Here is a 20050-nt window from a genome sequence, read left to right as displayed (position 1 = left end):
CCGTCGTGCGCATGCGTGAGACCCGGATAGTGACGGGCAATCCGTTGCTCCAGGTCTCGCACCAAAGGGGGCGTGCTGTCGATGTTGAGTGACAGGCACGCCCCCTTTGGTGGGCAGGCAGGGGGGGTGGCTGCCCAGACGGAGGCATTCCCATGAGAACGCCTACCGTTTGGGGGCGGCCCCACTGACATCCCAAGTGATGTCAGTGGGAGAGTTTTCGGCTCTGTTAGAGCTGAAAGCTCTCTGGGGCTTGCGGCCACGAGACTCTACCACAAGGGTCTCGTCGCAAGCACGATGGTCGCGATGGTCTTGACCATCGCGACCATCATCCTGGCCTCTCGCATTAGCTGTGGGTGGCAACCCACAGCAATGCGAGCAGCTAGGAGGCCGCTCCATAAAAAAAGACGCCCTGATTCAGAGCGAGCGCTCTGTCAGAGCGTCCGGCTCTGAATCAGGGCCATAGTCTGTTATGACTGATGGCCCTAGAGGGTTGACGGGGGTGCAGGCTGCACCGGACAGGGCCAGATTAACTGGGGGAGGGGTGACAGGGGCTGTTGGCCCTGGGCCCCCACACATTAAAAGCCCCCACACCTACCAGGGTTAAAGTGGGCAAGAATGGGAGATGGAACCAGTTTCGCCTCCGCCGACCTACCTAACCCCGGCGCCGCAGGGAGGCTTTATTTTCCGGGCACCTGCTGAGATTTTGTTACCAGCAGGAGCCCGGCCCCCTCCCCATAATGGCAGCCGGAGCCGGAGGTTGGAGCTCACGGCTTCCGGCTCCCGCAGTGCACTATGGGAGAGACGTCATGATGTTTCTCCCATAGTACAGAGGAGCAGCCAGTGGACTGGACAGGCAGCGGGAACTTGGCTTAAGGTAAGTATTAGTTGTTTTTTTGTGTGTGCAAGTGGCTTCATTATCGGGGGCACTACTGTGGCAATACTCAGGGGGCATTACTATTGGGGGCACTACTACTGGGTGCAATACTCAGGGGGCATTACTATTGTGGGCATTACTTAGGGGGCACTACTACTGGGGGCATTACTCGGGGGGCTCTACTACTGGAGACATTACTAGTGGGGTCATTTATACAGGTGGCACTACTATAAGGGGAATTACTACTGGAGCATTACTCATGGGGGCACTACCACAGGGGGCATTACTACTGGGGGCATTACTAATGGGGCATGACTACTGGGGGCACTACTAATGGGGGCATTGCATAGGGGGCACTGCATAAGGGGCACCACTCCTGGGGGCACTGCATAAAGGGCAGCACTACTGAAAAAAGGGCACTACAACTGTGGGCACTGCATAAGGGGCACTACCACTACTGGGAGCACTGCATAAGGGGCCACTACTGGGGCACTGCATAAAGGGCAGCACTACTGTGGGCTCTGAAAAAAGGGGTACTACAACTGTGAGCACTGCATAAGGGAAACTGCCACAACTGGGGGCACTGCATAAGGGGCCACTACTGGGGGCACTGCATAAGGGACACCACCACTACTGGATGCACTGCATAAGGGGCACTACCACTACTGGGGGCACGGCACAAGGGGCACTACCACTACTAGGGGCATTGCATAAGGGGCACCACTACTGTGGGCACTGCATAAGGGGCACTACCACTACTGGGGGCACTGCATAAGGGGCACTACTGCTGTGGATATTGCGTAAGAAGTGTCAGTATCCTAACTCTGTCAGGATATTGACCAGGATTTTGACCGTCAGAATCCTGAGCATCAGCATCCCGTCCCCACCCATTAATTTGTTTATTCCACAAGACAGCTGATACTCATCCACCGCCCACCTCTTAGCAACAGGTGCTCTTTCCTAGCGGACCTAAATTTTGCATTTTAATGAATACTGAGCTGGCCCACAAAATGGCTGCCTTTTAGAAGGTGATCGGTACAGTTTAAAAAAAAGAATGCTAATAATAATACATTGTAGGTTGCATTAATACAATTGTTCAAATCTTGGCACATTGTAAGTTCCAGAATGTAACAAAGGTTTATTACAGTTTGAAAAAAACTAATATCAGTAACTACTACTAGTAATAACTAGTATGGATGTATGTAGTATGTAATGTGTGCATAATTACAGGGAGAGACAGTGTAGTGTATGTATTATTTAATGCATTTATAGTATTTAATATGTGCATTGTATATGGCATGTATACATCAGGGGGAGCCCAGGCACTAGGACACTGTGGGGAATGAGGTGCCTGGAGGGGATGGGGTCTCTTGGACCGCATGAAGCGGCATGTATACATCAGGGCAGTCCAGGCTCCAGGACTCGGAGGGGTATGAGGTGCCTGGAAGGGATGGGGTCACTCAGGCCAGATGAAGCTTGTCAAAAAAGGGAAAGCTAGGCAGGGTTGATGTCGCTCCCCAATATTCACCATCACCAAGCTGCTTCCCTGGCCACCCACACTGTGGTCCTCTGCTGGTCTTTATGTAACTGTCTCCAGCCCATGCGCTGTGATATCAGGTCTCCATTCGAGTTTGGTAGGTTCCGCTGGCTGGGGAGGAGGAGCTGATCCTGGGAGTGCTGGGGTGGGTGGAGGCATCAGGTTACACTACAGCAGATATCATCAGCCAAGACACAGACTGCCAGGTTAAATGGCTTCTACTGCAGTGCACAGGGCAATCTACTTTAGGAAACATTCCGGGGGCAACAGTGACTTGGTGGCCCTTCCCCCTAAGGTAGTGGGCGGGTCTTCCAGGCAGTGGGGCCCACCAGGGATTTCCCCACCTTTCCTGCGGGCCAGTCCGACACTGAATAGGATCCCTCCCAGTGTCCCCCATGGCCGCCCATGTGCAGTAAGACTCCTGTGTCATAAACCCGGAAGCGGGACTGTCCGGCATTTTGGGGGGAAAGGTAGGGAGGGAACACTATCACCTGCTGAGGCTGAGGAAGTGATTTACACACCTCCAGTATGACATGAGTTGGGGGTGTAATGTGTGGCCATGCCCCCTTTTTATGTGTGCACCAAAGGCTTGCACACAAGAACATGATTCCTATGTCCTAAATGATGCTCTTTAGGGCCCCCCAGTCTTAAGTGCCCCAGGCCCCCCAAAGCCTTAATTCAGCTCTGGCCGGTGACTAGGGAATAGGTCTATACCGGTAGTGAACTCACTTTAGTTTCGGGTTCTCTGATCCCATTGAAGCCAGCACATTGGGCCAATGGCCAGATAGTATGGTGGCGATAGCTCCTAAGCTGCCTTATCCACTCATCTTGAGGTGTGATTTTCTGTTATTACAGGGGGTGAACTCAGAGCAAGTCCAACCGGACATACTGGCAATTGATTCATCATCTGGGTCTTCGTTTTTAAAGGATATGACAAAAAGAGAACAAGATCTACACCTTGTGACCACAAAGCTATTTGAAGATGCTCCAACGTCTGCAAGCAAGGTGACACAGAAATCACCCGTTAAAGGACATGGGCCTACCACTCTCAGCAGGGGCATCTTTAGAGAGGAGGGGGAACGTGTGCATCCCCCATCACCGATCCACAGTGTGGTTAATAATTAATTTAAGTTGGTCTAAGCAATAGCAAACATGATATCTACCTGTCTTGGTCCAGTATAGTACTCAGTGCCAATCCTGTGCGACTCTCACCCCGCCCCCCTTGTTTTCTCTGAATGCCAAGGTTACCAGGTGCCAGCCAGTAAGCTCCCAACTGTCATCTCACAGGCTGTGTTTCAAAAATGACAGTTGGGAGCTGATTGGCTGGCACCTTATCACTTTCTTATCACTTTTCACTCTGTCTACTAACACTGCTTGGTAAATAGACCCCTTAGATAGATATTATATATAGGGGTCTATTTACTAAGCAGTGTTATGAGACAGAGTGAAAAGTGATAAGGTGCCAGCCAATCAGCTCCTAACTGCCATGTTACAGGCTGTGTTTGAAAAATGACAGTTGGGACCTGCTTGCCTGGTACCTTATCACTTTTCACTCTGTCTCCTAACACTGCTTAGTAAATAGACCCTAGATAGATATGAGATTGATAGACATGAGATAGATAGATAGATAGATAGATAGATAGATAGATAGATAGATAGATATGCACCTATTTTAGGGGGGGGGGCACCAAATTATAACTTGCCTCCGGGCATCTGGGATGAACTTACGCCACTGACAATATATAATAAATAAGTAAATAGAATGAGCAGATTTAATAAATAAATGCACTTGTGAGCATCAGACGAAACACAAAATTCATGCAAGAGGGTATATTTAATAAAGTGTGAGTTTTTAGAAGTGGAGATGTTGACCATAGCAACCAATCAGATTCTAGCTATTATCTTCTAGAAGGTGCTAGTTAAATAGGTATAATCTGATTGGTTGCTATACCCCCAGGTGCCTTATGGGAAGGGAACGGATTTGTTCTGATCATGAGCAGTCTACAATAGGTGAGAAAGTAATGTTATTTATACAGAGCAACGGCAGTGAATCTACCACTATTAATTGTTTTTATGTATTCATTTATTATATTAGCTTATATATTACTATTATCAGGATAATTATGTCTTAATATTTTTATTTAATTTATTTTTGTGATTCAAATGTAGAAATATTAAAAACTCACCTTGTTGCACAATTACCTTGTATACAGTATGAATGTTACATGCATAAGTGTTTTTTTTAAAACTAGTTTGTCCCTTTTCTGTAAACATGTGCCCCTCCCCCCATAAAATATACTGTAGATAAAATGGCCTCCAATAATGAAGTATTGAACTCGCTATGAGGGATACTAACTTGCAGCGGGGAATAGATTACACTGGAGCAATTCATCCAAAAAGCAGCTGTTCCCTCGGTTAGTATCGCAGCTACAGATGTGGCTGTGTTACTTACCTCCTCCCCGAGGTCACATATGCGCACAGCTGCCGGGGAGGTAGTGAGGAGGTGGCGGAGGGATCTGCTCGTACATATGCGCACAGCAGATGGTCTTCTGCTGGTGTGTACGTGCGACACACCGATCGCACGTACACATGCTGCAGGGACCCGGCAGTGATTGACAGCTCAACTGGGCGGGCATTTTTTAAATGCCCGTCCAGTTGAGCTGTGAAGCTCGGCACTTCGGCCAGACGATTGGTATATACACTGACTTATTGTCAGATAGGTCAGCCGTCAACCTAGTGTGTACCCAGCTTAAGGCATTTCCTGTTGCACAACTTTGTAAATTGAACTGAAAGAGGGACACCTTATACAAACAACTAGTTCTAAAACAGTTACATCAGAGTGACCTTATTTTTTAAGCCAATGAAAGGTATTTATACCATACATGCAATGTGAACCTTTTGTGTGGCATTTGAGTTGAGTCTGATATTTAACTGGGGATTAGATTAACATTGTCTTCAATCATACAGTGTATTCAACAAGATTGATGTCATTAAGTAATAGATTGTCTGTATAACTGTAAATCCCAGAGCATACAGGAAACATTCTAATGTATTTAGTAAAACATTCCACAAAGGCATTTAGTAAATGTGCCTGAAGCAAAACTGTCGACATTGTGTCACATATCGTACTTTAAAATAGGTCTTCTAATATACTAAATATAACCACTAGAAATACATTACAAAAAAAACAGAATCCCAGTACAATAGTTTATTACAGATGCTAAATTGATTATTACATATGGGAAGTTAGTGCATTCACAGATAAATAAATCCAATTTAGAGAAAAATTATGGAATCCGTGCTGTCCTTTTTCTTTGTTTTGCTTCATTGCAATTGATTACCAGTATTTTAAATGTTCAACTTGTCTGCAGTACTAAACATTTACCTATTTATGAGATGGTTTTAAAGTGACGCAAAGCTGACTGTTGCCTGCCAAAGTTTGTTGTCTATAGGGAATAGGTGCTAGAGTCTGAAAGGAATATGGAAGGATATTCTGCGTTCTCTTGTATACAAGTAGATATGTTCAAAAATAACTTCAATGTGAGAAGGCTACTAGTAAAGCAATGGCAATGTTTGCTCTTTAGGTTATTGTCACCTACAGTAGTAGATAGATATTAAAAGTAAATTGGACCCTTTTAATGTAGTATATTTATATTATAATGTCTCACAAGCAGGACCCTCCCCACTGTTTGTATGAGTTACTTTTGAAATTTGAAATGTTGGCCCTGATTCAGAGGTGCATGCAATTGCGACGTCCACATAGCTGAGTGATGATTTGAGCGATTATTTGCAACTGCGCTTGTGCAAAAATATCTGAAAACCCCTATGCCGCATGCGTTACACAGAGGGTACACACAAAGGTGCTGTTGCCGTGGGGACAGACGGTTACTGAAAGGTGGCAGTAAAATGATAGACATTCCTGGGTAATGACTGGGAGGTGGCTAGAAATGCATGCAATAATGTACTGTTCAGGGAGGGTGTTAAGGGAGTGTCGCAAGCATAGGAGACCATGGTCAGATGGAGAAGCTGCCCCTGCCATAGGTCTGGTGAAATTTTCGAGGGTGCAACCAATGGTGGCATATAAGGACGTACCAATCGGTATTACAGCGTGCACGGACGCTAAAAGTGGTCTTCTCAGTCCTTGCACATTCGCCAGCACAGATGTGCACAAGGGAAGGAGTTTGCAGGTTATTTGCATAAACCCGCAGATGGGCAATCGCCAATAGACGCTGCTGTGTGCGCTTTTACCTGTGACTCAGAATCAGCCCCATTATGTCTATGGATCTCTTGTACATTGTACAGTACTCCTTAAGTAGTGATAATCATAATAGTAGGCACTATCTGACAGTGAAGAACTACATAGCATATCTATGTATAGAAGGCAAGATCCAATATGAAATACATAATCCTTTGTGATTAGTCATTAATGAATCTGCTGTACAACAATTATGGCAATAAATGATCAAGGGGCACATTTCTCTCTGCAGTTTATCATACCTTACTCCTCCATCTACAGTACTTCAAGGATAAATTGCAGTTTTGTGTTTGGAATGTGTGATTATAGAAGCGTTCTATTATGGAAACTATGAAGAGAGTGCTATCTACATATTGTGGGATTACAGTGCATGATGTGCTCAGAGATGAGATTATATAGCATTTGACATGATTAACAGAACTTCATAAGCTCAGTCTTGGTGCAGCCTCTTTGGCAGCAGGATAAAGCTGGCCCTGTACTTCTCTTCATCCGCAGGCTGACACCTTGCTGTTCCTCACCCACTAGTGGATCATACAGGGCACCCTGCAACTGTTCCATAGTGGGATCATTCTTCTGAAGAGAAGTGTAAGGGGGATTCGGAGCTCCATGTCTTTCTGAGTACAGTGCATTCAGACGATCAGGGTCTTCCAACGAAACTCTATTAAGCCAGTCCAGGAAATCTCCTACAATAAGAGCAATATGAGTGTTAAAAAGTGGGCAGCAGAACCATTCTCTAGTAAATCCCTTCTAATCCAACAATTTTCTTATAGCTAGATACAGTATCTACTGTTTTTCTTGTGTGATTAATGATTAATAATAGCACAAAGAGCAAAGATATACTATAGGCCACGTCACCAGTCTACTAAAGTCAGAGTCATAAACACTAACCTTTCATTGAAAGATTTGGGTTAAAACATTTGTATTCCAGTTGCACAATTTTATTAAAGAAGCCCTTATATGTATACAGTATATGTAGAAAACCTAAATTCAACAAAATGTGCATGCTCCATATTACTAAAGAATAATCTGATGAGTTATAATGAAAAATAGGTAGCGTTACTCCCATCAATACTCCATTCACTGGATATTCACTGGATATGCTGGGGCTGCTGACACAATGCCTTTCTTGTGACTTTTCATTGGAATTGGGGGAAACAGACAAAATGCAGTGTGTCCCGTTACACCCATTAGTGATCTCTTCTGATCCAGAGGGTGTAAAGGGCCCCATCAGCAACGGTTTGCCGCGATCCTGCAACCCGGCATCGCAGGATCGCAGAAATCCAACATGAAATGATGATCGCGATCAAAAAATTAGTCTAGCAATCTCCCTGATTGCACCTTACACTCATTATGAAGCTGTTACATAAACAAAAATCAGAAATACAGGTTGAGTCTCCCATATCCAAATATTCTGAAAAATTGAATTATTTTAGCATGACTGAGATAAAGAAACCTTTGAATTTTGATGGTTCAATGTACACAAACTTTGTCTACGCCACAAATTATTACAAATATTGTATAACATTACCTTCAGGCTGTGTATAAGGTGTATATGAAACATAAATGAATTTCATTTCTGTACACAAACTTTGCCTGAGCCACAAAATTATTGAAAATATTGTATAAAATTACCTGCAGGCTGTGTGTATAAGGTGTATATAACACATAAATGCATTCTGTGTGTATAAGATATTTCATTATGGTGTGCAATTATTCCAAAATACGGAATACTTCGTTATCCAAAATACCCCTGGTCCCAAGCATTTTAGATATGGGAGACTCAACCTGCATATACATTTAATTGTGGTCATTAGTATAATTTCCCTGCATTGGTTATAAGGCACAGCGATCCCTATGACTACATGCATTTCTTGCAGGGGCGTATCTATAATGGGTGCAGGGTGCCTCACACTGCACACCCATCACCCACAATATACTACCTCTCTGGAGTTCCACGTCGGAGCAGGGATCCGGCGCTCTAAAAACTACTGGAAAATGGCCACCGTGGCCAGTTTCCCGTAGTTTGCACATGCGCAGTACAGGGAAAATGTTCGCCGCGTCCATTTTCCTGGTGACCTGCACATACTCTATAGACTCTGGGTGCACTCTAGTGCCCAGAGTCTATAACTCCGGCGCTGGTCCCGCACAGCTCAGTGTGCTGCTGGCCGCCGGACAGAGAGGGGGGGCCCTTGTCGGAGACTACACAAGGGCCCCCTCCTCTCTAGAAATGCCCCTGATTTCCTGAAAAGTATCAGTATGTTTTCATCAACAAGTAGATCTTACTAACTGCTTTGGGGCTCATTTACATTGGGATGTAAGTCAATTTTATGGCAAGACTCTCAGATATAGCCGTACACGTCCACTTTACTGCTGCGCTCATAGATGTTGCTTTTGCAATCTCCCTGAAATGCTTTTTCAAAAGTAGGTAAGTATGGCACAGTTACTTATATTTTTACTGTGCCATATCTGTCAGGTTAGCACCATCTCAGAAAGGCATCATCAGATGATGAGCACATTATTAAATAAATATATATTTTTTAAGTATCAATCTTTTGAAAATGCTTAGTTAAATATCATACCACTCTATAGAATATAAATGCTATTTTCTGTGAGGGGAATGGTGGATATTCTATGGGGTCAACCCAATTAGGAGCGATGTTCTCAACCCTGTAGCTGTATGCTACACTTACGCTACCTCTGGACTCGCACATTTCTGTTTGCAGCCCCATAGGTCCGCAAGCCTAAATGTGTCAGTCAGGGGTGAGATCAGGCCGCGAGGGGGGCGAATTGCCGTGCTTTCCAACTGAAATTTTCCCCCCTCACACATAGGGCCTGATTCAGAGATGTGCGCTAACCCAATGGTTAGCGCACATCTCCAATGGTGGGAGGACTGTGCATGCACAGGAGGTGTACTGCGTATGTGCAGCCCTTCATCTGCGAGTTTGCTAACAGAGCCTTACAGGTTGCAGCATTTAGAAGGCGGAGCGGGGACACTCCTGGGCTATGTTCCCGGAAACGGGGTGTGTCGCCCCTGTTTTCCGGGACTGACTAGGCCAGGGTTTGTGTGGGTGCACGCAGACTGCCTGGTCAGGCAGCGGTTAGTTTCAGATAGCGCAGCCTGGGCCGAAGGGACAAAAATCGCGGCCGATGGTGTTCCAATGGTGATCCCAGGCTGCGATCGTGCAGATGCAGCAAAGAGCTTTCTGCATTTGCATTTTAAATAGATGGAATTGCACAGCCACTTGTGTGCGGCTGTGCAAATCTGTCCATCTCTGAATCAGGCCCCTAATTGGAATGACCCCTAACATATATATATTGACCGCAACAATTTTTTTGTAAGAAAGCTTTAATTTATTTACATAAACCTTTTATTTAGTGTTTTTTTTTCTTATAGCAATCATCTCACACCTGTACAGACTTGCCTGGCAAAGCAATTAGTAAAGGCCCCCATACATCTGAAGGGGAATTGAGCGAACCTGCGATCGGATCCGCCGGTTGGAAATGACGGCCAGCGGCCATCGATGTTCTGTGATCCGTTACAGGATCGGTGAAATTCTACATGTTAAATTTCACCGATCTGCCAATCATGATCATTTTTTGATCGTGATCGGCATATCTGTGAAATCCAACATGTTAGATTTCAGTGATTCTGCTATGCTGGGTTGCAGGATCACAACATTCTGTCGCAGATGTATGGGTACCTTAAAGCCTACTTTTTTCAGGTCAGTATCATAAAGGCAGTTGTGTATCATTGAACTGCCCCTTTAATATGCTATAAATAAATTACGTGTACTGTATGATGGCAATAAAAAAAACTATTATACTTTATAAGATTTTTAATAAATACAAGCGTTTTAACACATTAGAAGCTTGTCCCAATCAGGGCATTAGACATTTGCCTTTTTTTCTGGATTCAGAGATCCATTAGGGAGGTTATGGTCATAGTTTTTACTGTATTGCATTTATTGTATATTATGTATGTGTATGTAACATTTTAATACCTGATAAAATGTATTAATCTGACAGCGCCTTGGAACACACTCTAAATGCAGAGTGTGTTTTTTTTCGTTCGAACAGTAACATTTTATAAATGCTGCACTCTGTATATTGTATTACTAAACATCATTCCATCAGTACATATGAGCCATGTAGGTCTATAGGATAGCCCTCACCTGCTAGCACTATAAACAGATGTACGTAAACCTCAACAATAAATTCAGGTTACCTGGCCCCAACAAGCTAATGTGATTTTAGTGATGTACTATGCACACAGCCTTGCACACTTACGACATGCAAGAACCAAGCTTTACTATTTCTTATCATAGCCAATCTTTTCATTGTTTTATGACAGATCAGTCTGCCTACAATAATATAATTGCAGGACCTTTTACAAGAGAAATATAATGTATATTTATTTTCCCTAAACCAGAACACATAAAAACTTATCATACATGTATATAGCTATTTATCATTGTACTGTATATATTATAAACAATTAAAAAAAAAATAAATAAATAAGATTTCATGGTCTGCAAAAAACAAGATGTTCCTCAGCAATTTCCTCAGTAGACATACTGGCAGTCTATTTAATTTCATTTAGTAAGACAGTGATCTGATTAAGTTGCTGCACACAGTAATCATCAGTATCCTGAACACTTACTATAAGGATTAACTCTCTCCTGGCCAGGCTCTGGTGAGTACCTCTTCCACCGGGATCCTCCACATGACATGACAACTGTCCGAATGAAATCTCGTCCACACAGCCTGATCCCAACATCTGAGACCTCCATTGCCTGGCACCAACTTGGAATGATAAAAGCAAGCAACAGGCCGCATAGGTAGAACCGGAGACACATGGCTTTTGGAATGATGTTGTGTCTGGCCTGTTGTAGTGACTAGTGGACTGGTCACCGCCTTATAAATTACACATGAATCATTATCTATTCAAGGTCCATAAGAAAATGAAATTCTGAGAAATAATAACCTTGTAAAAGGACACACAGAAAAGGCAAGGACAACCTCAGGGCTAACAGCTGCAAATAGGTGGCAACTTTTTATTTTTGTTGTAAAAAGATGGAATAAACCCCTCTAGTCTCACCACTATGAAGGCGGTGGGCATATGAGCCTGTTACCTAATATAGGCCAAAATGCATCCTTACATCAACTGTCATGACTCCAAACATGCTTCTATATTATAGTATACATGTATATTATATTATACTATATTATATATACTATGTATATTATACTATAGAGTATATCAATTACTAGTGCTATTTTATCCAGTGAGAAAACAAAAATGTATACCAGAAACATCAAATTGTGTTAATTAGAAATGGGAGTATAATTTAACATTATTAAATAAGAAATTGTCCTAATCTGTAACCAAAGTCCAATCATATAGGGGCCAAATTCAAGTTGCACACAAATCAGCTGCAGTTGCACTCACACTGCATAACTGTAAGGGCCTGATTCAGCCAGGAACGCAGTTGCTTATATGCCTCACAGTGCGCCTGCGCAAACAAGCTATTGCGAACGGGACTGCGAGGATACGCAGACACATGGCAGAGTGATTGACAGGAAGTGCCATTTGTGGGTGGTGACGGGGCTGGTGATCGGGCGAACGCAGGCGTGCCAGTGCATTGGGGCGGCGTTGCAGGGGCGTCCATAAATTATCCACTGTGATATCTTACGCAGCCTGAGGTCTCATAGCGTGCGCTGAAGTAAGCAATTCCTGAATGAGGTCTGACCTGCCTTAACTGTGCGTATGGGTCCGATGTTACCGATTGTTTCACTGTGTTGCAGAAGTGTACAGATGTGAGTGAGGGGAAGTGGGCGTCCTTGTGTTAGGCTGCGATCGCAATGCAAATGCAAACATTTACATATCACTGCTGATATTAGCAACTGCGCTGCGTGCATATAAGCAGAATAGTGATCCTTGCTGAATCAGACCCTATATGCAGATATTTGCCCATAGGCCAAATTGCATGCATCTTGTGGCCGCACCTCTTTTCATTCCTCTCCACAGGAAGTGATGCTAGTCTCTATCAATAGACATTCCAAGTTCTGTCATCAGTTCTGCTAAAACAAGTTAACCAAGTTTATCAACTTAAATTTACTCATATATTGTCTAGAAAGGATATCATCCGATCCCACCATGCAGCCTGAGGCTATATTATGGGTGTACTGTATAAGAAGATGTCCCTTGGGATTGACCAGAGAGAGTTCTGTTGATCTGATCTAAGAGGTAATGCTCTTGTCACTTGCAATACTAAGAACATAAGGAAACTCAACCAGGACATGGTCTGTGTGAGCCAGTATCCCAGGCTGGGGAAAACAGAACTGTTGTTAGGATCCGCAGGTAGCGGATCATCGTGGTAGCAGGTCCCAGTTTTTTGTTGCTACTGGATACGGCTTCATATACTGCTCTGTTTGTGTACAGCTTAGCCTGTCATTCCTGCCTGTCTGTGTGCTCACATCATGTGCTCACTAATTAACCAACTGTCTTTCTGCAGAGCAGGTACACACATGCCGATGATTAGGAATTCATCTCCAGGTATTGGTTCTAATTGGGCCTTGCTTCCTTTAAGTAAAGGTCCCCATACATCTGCGATGGATCGATGGGGACCATCGATGTTCAGCGATCCGTCGCAGGATCGCTGCAATTTCACATGTTAAATTTCTCCGATTTGACAATCATGATCATTTTTTGGTTGTGATTGTCATATCGGTGAAATCCAACATATTGGATTTCTGCGATCCTTCGATGCCAGGTTGCAGCACCGCAGGATTGCGGCAATCCATCGCAGATGTATGGAGCCCTGTACAGCCAGCCCTGCAGTCAGTGCTGGTTTTACTGTCTGAACTGTCTGACTATCGAGAGTTTCCTCAGTTGCTGTTGTTTCCAGTACCACTGTGAGAGTATCCTTGTCCTGCCAGTACTCAGCCCTGTTGGATTGTTACTACTTGCATCTTTAGTTTGCTGAACCATTTACTCCACCTGCAGTACTCTCCACCCTGCTGCCTTTAGCTTATGTACCTGCTATGTCTGAGTCCACTGGCTTGTCATCATGTTCCTGCGTTACCGGATCCCAAGCCACAACATCGGTGCAATCACAGCACCATCAGCTTAATAGCTACATCCCTGGCTCCCTAGCTGCATCATCGGCTCATTAGCTGAATCATTGGCGCAATTGCCACACCATCTGCTTACGAGCTATATAATCGTCTCACTAGCTGCACCGTCAGCTTACAAGCTATATTACCTGCTCTCTAGCCGCATCATCGGCTCATTAGCCACATCATCAGCACAATCGCCACATCACCAGCTATATTACCGGCTCACTAGGCACACTATCGGCGCAATCGGCGCACCATCAGGTTACTGGCTACATCACTAGCTCCCTAGCTGCATCACCAGCTCATCTGCTGCATCATCGGTGCAACCACCACAACATCAGTTTACCAGCTACATTATCTGCTCAGTAGCCGCATCATCGGCACAATCACTGCACCATCAGGTTACTGGCTATATCACTGGCTCCCTAGCCGCATCACCAGCTCATTTGCCGCATCATCGGAGCAACCGCCGAAACATCAGCTTACCAGCTACATTATCGGCTCACTAGCCGCATCCACAGCTCAGTAGCCACACCTATGGTCTCTGACTATTCCGCAGGCTGCGCAGCCATATCATTTGCTTTCTTACCACCTCACCGGCGTTCAGCCACACCACCTGCATTCAGCTGTCTCTTCTGTTTAGAACTTTATGTTACTATTTCTGTTTCCAGTTTTTAGTGACATTAAAGTCACCAGTTTCATTTTTACCACCTTGTCTGTGTCTCTCTCCTTACAGGTTATTCTGGTTGTTCGCTCGCATACTACCGTCACAACTGTCTAGCTAAATGGTAGCAGTAATATGCAGGAGAACACTGAGATTGTTATTTGGGGATGCTGATTGCAAGAAACAGCTGGCGGGTACATGCTACCTGTGCTATTTACCGGGTACATACTACCTTTGCTATTTACCCTGTGCTATGTGAACATCTATGGTGCTCAGCTGTGATATATTCTGATCTGCCCAAGTGAATTTAAATCCCTTAGAGAGTAGCCACCATCCCACCTAAGGGAGGTTCCTCACAGCCATCATCATTATCAGCGCACATTTGCACCAGCCCTATACCTGGTGCAAGAGATCTGAGAGATACCTGCATATGCACAACTCCACAGAGCCCACGACATACCTTCACTCAACTTAAGTGCGAAGGCCCCATTGGCGCCCAGTTACACTCATTCAGTCATAGGTGGAGATGCGAATAAGATGCATATGACTCGGAGTCACCTGTAGATGTGTGTTCTCGGCACCGAAGCATGCGCTGTGCTAAAACAATAGGGGCTGGTTGCATTAATGCATATTTTGTGGTCAAACCTCAAGAAATGATGTTTGCAGAGATTTGGCCACTTACCACATATGCACCAAGCTCCGGAGCTTAGACGTGGTGGACAACGGCACAGACAGAGGAAGGGGAGAGACACTGGCACACACAGAGGAAGGGGAGAGACAAAGGGGGAGATGCACTAATCCTTGGAGAGAGATAAAGTGTAGAGTTATAAAGTACCAACCAATCAGCTCCTGTAATTTTTCAGACACAAGGGTCTAAGTACTATGCCTCAGAGAGAGATAAAGAGGGAGGATGAGGGTGATGCGCAGCTGTCTCTGGAGGTGTCCAGCCTTAGAACAATGTATGATAAAAAGTTGAGGCAGCACTGCAAAAAGGGTTCGGAGGGGTAGTTTACCATAATACTGGGCATACACTAGTACAATGCAGTACGATGCAATTGTTTATTTGGAATAAACAGATAATGATCACTGTTTCTTTCAATATCCCAGGTGTCACTACCACTATAACCAGTGGTTGGGGCTGTAATGTATCCCCTCTGTTTAGGGAAACCTAATATGATGGGATACAGGTCTGTGGTGTTCACTAGGTCAACCTCAGGTGGGAGCTCAGGGCCTGATTCAGTGATAACCGCAACTGCAATTTGCATGCATATTGAGCGATTATTTGCCACTGCGCATGCGTATGCATCGCAGTGAACATGCGCGAAGGCAGCAGTGTGTCCGCTGTGCGTTCTCACAGACCACAGAGGCCCATTGCAGATTGATTGACAGGAAGTGACTGTTTTGGGGTGGAGACAGGGGGTAATATGTGAAATGCAGGCTTGCCTGGCCGTTTGAACGCTGTTACGTGGACATGCATAAATTAGCCACTACAATTGCATACACAGCTCTGCATGGCAGAAGAGAAACCTGGCCTGCGTGTGGTCAAACCTGCGCAAGGGTAAAATGGCCACCGATGTTCTTCGATGGTACCAATGTTTAAGTAGGTTGCGTACGGAGACGCAGTTGCGATCGCATTAGTGTACATCTCTGAATCAGGCCCTCAGTTCTTCCCCTTGTTCTCCTTATCAATGTATTAGGTGTAGTGCTTTAAACAGTCAATGTCTTAGGATGTATAGCAAAGTCCACTGGTGGTCCAGGGCTGGAAGCGGCGTCCCGCTCCTCCTGGATCCCACTTACCGGTAAGTGTGGCGCTGTTGTAGTTGCCTGTGGCTAGTTGGTGCTGACGGGTGCCGTGTCACACTCGCAGGTGCGGGTGTGTCCCAATGCCAGTCTTCAGTCTGCTGAGGCAAGTTAAGTGTGGCACTGCTGCTGTCGCCTACTACTCGTTTGGTAATTTCCGGTGCCGAGTTGGGCTGCGCAGGTAAGTCCTGGTGCTTGTCTTTGTTCTGCTGTTGTACTTTTAGTAACAGCCAATACCTTCCGATCCTAGGTGCCCTGGTGGTGAGCCAGATATGCATCATCTGTCATCTGGCCGCGGGTCCTGCTGGCCGGGGGGCGTGTCACGCCCCCCCTCCCCACGGCCTCTGCTGCAAGTGTGTGGGTGGTTGTCTGAACACACATACACACAGCACAATGCCCCAATATGTCTGCAGATATATTGAGCATTGGCTGTGCAGCACAGCTGATGCAATATGTCCTTGAACAATGTCGTTCACAGACATACCACTGGTACACACTGGCCGACGCACACAAGATATATTGGCCGATCAATTGATCAGCAAATATATCTGCCAGTCTGTATTCAGCATTAGTACATAGACCCCGCCTTTAAACTGACAGTTAGGAGCTGATTAGTTGGTACTTTATTACTCTCCACTTTATCACTCTCCAAGTCTTAGTGCATCTTTAAAGGCACATACAGAGGAAGGGGAGAGACATAGACACAGACAGAGGAAGGAGAAAGACACTGGCACACACAGAGGAAGGGGTGAGAAAAGGGCACATACAGAGGAAGGCAAGAGACACTGGCACAGACAGAGGAAGGGGAGAGACACAGGCACAGACAGAGGAAGGGGAGAGACACAGGCACACATAGAGGAAGGGGAGAGACACAGGCACACACAGAGGAAGGGGAGAAACATAGACACAGACAGAGGAAGGGGAGAAACCCAGGCACACAAAGAGGAAGGGGAGAGACATAAACACAGACAGAGGAAGGGGAGAGACACAGGCACACACAGAGGAAGGGGAGAGACATAGACACACACAGAGGAAGGGGAGAGACATAGACACAGACAGAGGAAGGGGAGAGACACAGGCACACACAGAGGAAGGGGAGAGACACAGGCACACACAGAGGAAGGGGAGAGACATAGACACAGGCAGAGGAAGGGGAGAGACACTGGCACACACAGAGGAAAGGGAGACAAATAGACACAGGCAGAGGAAGGGGAGAGACACTGGCACACACAGAGGAAAGGGAGAGACATAGACACAGACAGAGGAAGGGGAGAGACACTGGCACACAAAGAGGAAGGGGTGAGAATAGGGCACATACAGAGGAAAGGGAGAGACATAGATACAGACAGAGGAAGGGGAGAGACACAGGCACAGACAGAGGAAGGGGAGAGACACTGGCACACAAAGAGGAAGGGGTGAGAATGGGGCACATACAGAGGAAAGGGGGAGACACAGGTACAGACAGAGGAAGAGGAGAGACACTGGCACACACAGAGGAGAAAAGGGTACATACAGAGGAAGGGAAGAGACACTGGCACAGACAGAAGAAGGGGAGAGACACTGGCACACACAGAGGAAGGGTATAGACATAGGCACAAACAGAGGAAGGGGAGAGACACTGGCACACACAGAGGAAAGGGTGAGAAAAGGGCACATACAGAGGAAGGAGTGAGACACATGATACCCACCGAGGTAAGTATCAGTGAACCTTGCAGGATTTATTATCAATATCAGCCTACCACATAAGGTAGTACCTTTAGCTTACTTTACACACAGAAATAAACAATACAATTTAAGATTTGTTATGAACAGTCATAAATTGAACAATCTTCAGTGAAAGATGTATTTTATTAGGCTGGAACACTCCCTTGAAGCTTTCTTCACTGCAATGAATTTAGGATTAGCGCACAAAAGAATTAAACAACTTGAACTAAATACAAGTATGAGTCACACAGTGTAGGAAAATGAAATAACCTGTAATAATCTTATCATATAAAATTACAAGGTATAGACCAATTACATCAAAATCCTCGTACACAGGGTCCTGCAATCTCTGTGAGGTTTGAATAGATCGCTATGTATATGGTTTTTAAGTGCACTTGTTTTTAGGTTTATTTCTTATGAACCATGTAAAGTCTGAACAGAAATAAGCAAAGATTAATGAAATGCAAATATAGCTGGCTCTGTCTTTATAAGCAGCTATTGTTGTGGACTTTTCTGTTCTGTAAGCAGTACATCTACAAAGTAACAATCCTTCCTTGGGGGTGTGGCAACAGTATTCCTTGGGAATTTTATTGTCCTGTCGACTATTCCCTGATAAGTCTCAACTTTATATAATTACTAGCAGTAGGTATGCTGTTTGCTCCAATGCTCTGTTCCTTTCTAAGTTATGCTGTCTCTAAATCCGTGAGCTTTCCTAGGTAAGGACCTTTGTAATTGAAGCGCTGAATCTGACTATGCTTTTTACTAGTCTATAAGCTGTAGCTGTCAGCTAAGGTTACCAAGCTACATGAAGTTACTGTCTTCTTTAAGTAGCAGATTGCTATTTCAAGCTGTTATTATACAGCACTTAAGTATCTCAAAATGCAAAGCTGCTCCTGGCTGCAGTCTCCCAATTTTAGGCAATGCCAGAGTTTTACTACAAGCTTCTGTAAGTCACTATGGAGCCTATTCATCAAAAGAAAAAATTATAAGGTGATAATTATGTTTTGAACTCACATCGAGGTCAGAGCAAATTTCTGAGGCATTCATCATGCCACCTTCACAAAATCATCACTTCCGAATAGCTGGTCTTTTTGCGGAGACAGCTTTTCATAAGTACGATATATTTCCCCTGCTTCCTCCATATCTTCTTCACGCTCCCTCCCGCATCTTCTCTCCCCCAGTGTATCCTCTCCATCCTTGCATTCTCTCCCGAGGTGCCTGCTACCTCCCCGCAGCACATTCTTTCACCCTGTAACTTGCTCCCTCCCTGCAGTACATCCTCACCCCTGGTACCGGCTCCCCCCTTTGCAGCACATCCTCCCTCCCAGTACGAGCTCCCTGCCAGCTGCGCATCCTGTCTCTGAGTACCGGCTACAGGTTCCCCAGGTGCCTGCTTCCTCCCCATAGCAAATCTTCACAGGTGCCTGCTCCCTCCCCATAGCCTCTCCCCCACTGCCTGGCTGTTCCCTCCCCATAGCCTCTCCCCCGATACCTGGCTGTTCTCTCCCCATAGCCTCTCCCGCAGTGTCTGCTTCTCACTCACGGTGCATCCTTTCCCAATTGTCCCCTTCTCGGCATCCTCTCCTCTGGTGTGTGCTCCCTCCATGCAGCACATTGCCTCCCCCATAATCTCCCAGGTGTCCCCCTACCTGCATCCTCACCCCTTGTGTGTGCTCCCTCCTGGCCATCCGATTCTACAGTAACTCTGCCTAATGACACCGGGAAGACTCCGGGTCCCCTGTACCACTCAGGCTGCTGGAACAGAAGACGGAGGGCAGACTTTTGGAGGATCCGGCAGCCAGAGCAAGGTAATGCTGGCCATACACGTGACTATTGATCAGATGATTTGAGCAGTTTCTACAGTTTGGACAGACCAATCATTTGAAAATAGTTGTATTTTGAGTCTTGTGCGACCCCGATGCGTGTCCCTGCCGTCGTCTAGATGGATCGCAGATCAGATGGTTTTGCAGAGAGATCTCAACTGATCGTGTAGGAATTGACACACATTATGTGATGTGATTGACCAAATCGTATGGTCTTATGTGAAATAGTTGCATTTTAAATACAAATCGTCCTGTATCTGAAGGGAAGCATTTT

General features: G+C 45.3%; 1 protein-coding gene across 1 annotated transcript; it reads right to left on the bottom strand.

Moving 5' to 3' along the window:
• Positions 1 to 6803: 6803 nt before the first annotated feature.
• Positions 6804 to 11676, bottom strand: INSL3 (insulin like 3). The gene is made up of 2 exons (XM_088478549.1): positions 11327 to 11676; positions 6804 to 7349 (listed from the first exon to the last, which is right to left on the bottom strand). Exons 1-2 carry the CDS (start codon positions 11520 to 11522, stop codon positions 7078 to 7080), a joined length of 468 nt encoding a protein of 155 aa, XP_088334675.1. The 5' UTR covers positions 11523 to 11676; the 3' UTR covers positions 6804 to 7077.
• Between the last annotated feature and the right edge of the window lie 8374 nt (positions 11677 to 20050).

This window comes from Taudactylus pleione, unplaced genomic scaffold (genome assembly GCF_031769625.1).
Source record: "Taudactylus pleione unplaced genomic scaffold, aTauple2 ptg000214l, whole genome shotgun sequence".
Classification (NCBI taxonomy): domain Eukaryota; kingdom Metazoa; phylum Chordata; class Amphibia; order Anura; family Myobatrachidae; genus Taudactylus; species Taudactylus pleione.
Note: the sequence above shows the minus strand (reverse complement) of the source record. Positions and strands in the feature narration are given on the sequence as shown.

Excerpts from the sequence above, each read along its gene's own strand:
- INSL3 (XM_088478549.1), bottom strand. The coding sequence starts at position 11,522 with ATGTGTCTCCGGTTCTACCTATGCGGCCTGTTGCTTGCTTTTATCATT. Across the intron at positions 7,350-11,326 it reads GGAGAGAGTTAATCCTTATA|GAGATTTCCTGGACTGGCTT; the intron begins GTAAGTGTTCAG and ends CTCTTATTGTAG.